Below are 2,538 nucleotides of genomic sequence, written 5' to 3' on the forward strand. Positions count from 1 at the left end.
GAATAATTGTCATGAGACATGTGGAACGAATATACAAGATTGTGCAATGATGAATATGGACAATAGATGCTACTGTGAAGTAGGTTTCAAGAGAATAGCAGGAATATGCCTCCCTGACGTTATGTGTCCATGCGCCGAAAACGAAAAATATACTTTCGGAGACCGATGTCACGAATCCTGCAGACAAAGTTACCACGACTGCCCAAAAGATGAATCTTACAGGGACTGCTTTTGCAAGGAAGGCTTTGTCCGAGTGAATGGGATGTGTCAGCCATTTGACAAATGCCCGTGCAACGACAATGAAGTTTTCACTTACGGAAACTCATGCGAAGAGGAATGTAAGTACGGCGATCAAGATTGCGCTGAAGAGTCCAGCTCCAAAGGATGCTTTTGTGATGATGGATATGTTAGAATAAATGGATTATGTGTGCTTGGCAGCAATTGTGGATGTGGCGAAAACGAGGAATATGCCAATAGCAACGAATGCTCCGAAGACTGCAGTAAAACGTGGAATGATTGCCGAGAGGAGCCGAGCGCCTTTAGATGTGTCTGCCTGCGCCACTACAAGAGGATTGATGGAAAATGCGTCAAGGATGTCAATTGTCCGTGTCCGGAAAATGAGGTTTTCAGCCATTCCACTGAATGCGATGAAACCTGTGGAACTACTCCTGATGAATGTGGATTGATAACGATCATCAACAAGTGCTTCTGCAAGCCCGGTTACAAGAGAATAAGCGGAGTGTGCGTTGAAGATTCACTTTGTCCATGCGCCGATAATGAAGAATACACTTTCGGAGATCGGTGCCAAGAGTCCTGCAGAGAAAACTACGACGACTGTCCGCAGGGAGAAACATACAGGGGATGCTTCTGCAAGGAAGGCTTTGTTCGAGTGAATGGGATATGCCAGACCTTTGATAAATGTCCGTGCCAGGGAAACGAAATATTTAGATACAGTAGTAAGTGCAATGAAGTGTGTAATGACGGTACTCATGACTGCACTCTCGAGACCTGTACAAAGGGATGTTTCTGCGAAGATGCACATGTGAGAATAATGGAATTTGTGTGCCACAGCAATTGCCCTTGTCCGGAAAACGAGGAGTATATATATAGTACTGATTGCTTAGAGAACTGCGATATAATTTGGAGTGAGTGTCTGAATGTTGCCAGTACTTTCAAATGTCATTGCAAGAGAAACCACTATAGAGTCAACGGTAAATGTGTTCCACAAAGAGAGTGCCCCTGTCCGAATAACGAAGTCTACGGTTTCATGAATGATTGCTATGAGACATGTGGAACTACCATACAAGAGTGTGCCATTATAAATAATAACAACAAATGCTATTGTGATTTTGGGTACAAAAGAATAGCAGGAACATGCGTCACTGAGGATATGTGTCCATGCGCCGAAAACGAAAAATATACTTTCGGAGACCGATGTCACGAATCCTGCAGACAAAGTTACCACGACTGCCCAAAAGATGAATCTTACAGGGACTGCTTTTGCAAGGAAGGCTTTGTCCGAGTGAATGGGATGTGTCAGCCATTTGACAAATGCCCGTGCAACGACAATGAAGTTTTCACTTACGGAAACTCATGCGAAGAGGAATGTAAGTACGGCGATCAAGATTGCGCTGAAGAGTCCAGCTCCAAAGGATGCTTTTGTGATGATGGATATGTTAGAATAAATGGATTATGTGTGCTTGGCAGCAATTGTGGATGTGGCGAAAACGAGGAATATGCCAATAGCAACGAATGCTCCGAAGACTGCAGTAAAACGTGGAATGATTGCCGAGAGGAGCCGAGCGCCTTTAGATGTGTCTGCCTGCGCCACTACAGAGGATTGATGGGAATGCGTCAAGGATGTCAATTGTCCGTGTCCGGAAAATGAGGTTTTCAGCCATTCCACTGAATGCGATGAAACCTGTGGAACTACTCCTGATGAATGTGGATTGATAACGATCATCAACAAATGCTTCTGCAAGCCCGGTTACAAGAGAATAAGCGGAGTGTGCGTTGAAGATTCACTTTGTCCATGCGCCGATAATGAAGAATACACTTTCGGAGATCGGTGCCAAGAGTCCTGCAGAGAAAACTACGACGACTGTCCGCAGGGAGAAACATACAGGGGATGCTTCTGCAAGGAAGGCTTTGTTCGAGTGAATGGGATATGCCAGACCTTTGATAAATGTCCGTGCCAGGGAAACGAAATATTTAGATACAGTAGTAAGTGCAATGAAGTGTGTATGACGGTACTCATGACTGCACTCTCGAGACCTGTACAAAGGGATGTTTCTGCGAAGATGCACATGTGAGAATAAATGGAATTTGTGTACCAAGCAGCAATTGCCCTTGTCCGGAAAACGAGGAGTATATATATAGTACTGATTGCTTAGAGAACTGCGATATAATTTGGAGTGAGTGTCTGAATGTTGCCAGTACTTTCAAATGTCATTGCAAGAGAAACCACTATAGAGTCAACGGTAAATGTGTTCCACAAAGAGAGTGCCCCTGTCCGAATAACGAAGTCTACGGTTTCAT

At 44.3% G+C, this 2,538-nt stretch overlaps 1 protein-coding gene across 1 annotated transcript; it reads left to right on the forward strand.

Moving 5' to 3' along the window:
• Positions 1–55: 55 nt before the first annotated feature.
• On the forward strand, positions 56–2,308 carry LOC132264382 (zonadhesin-like; the record flags this gene model as incomplete). The annotated part of the gene is made up of 3 exons (XM_059764573.1): positions 56–1,607; positions 1,708–1,769; positions 1,860–2,308. Coding segments are annotated over exons 1-3 (2,063 nt in total), but the record flags the coding sequence as incomplete, so codon positions are not given.
• Positions 2,309–2,538: the final 230 nt, after the last annotated feature.

This window comes from Phlebotomus argentipes, unplaced genomic scaffold (assembly GCF_947086385.1).
Source record: "Phlebotomus argentipes unplaced genomic scaffold, Phlebotomus argentipes genome assembly contig_34, whole genome shotgun sequence".
NCBI classification, from domain to species: Eukaryota; Metazoa; Arthropoda; class Insecta; order Diptera; family Psychodidae; genus Phlebotomus; species Phlebotomus argentipes.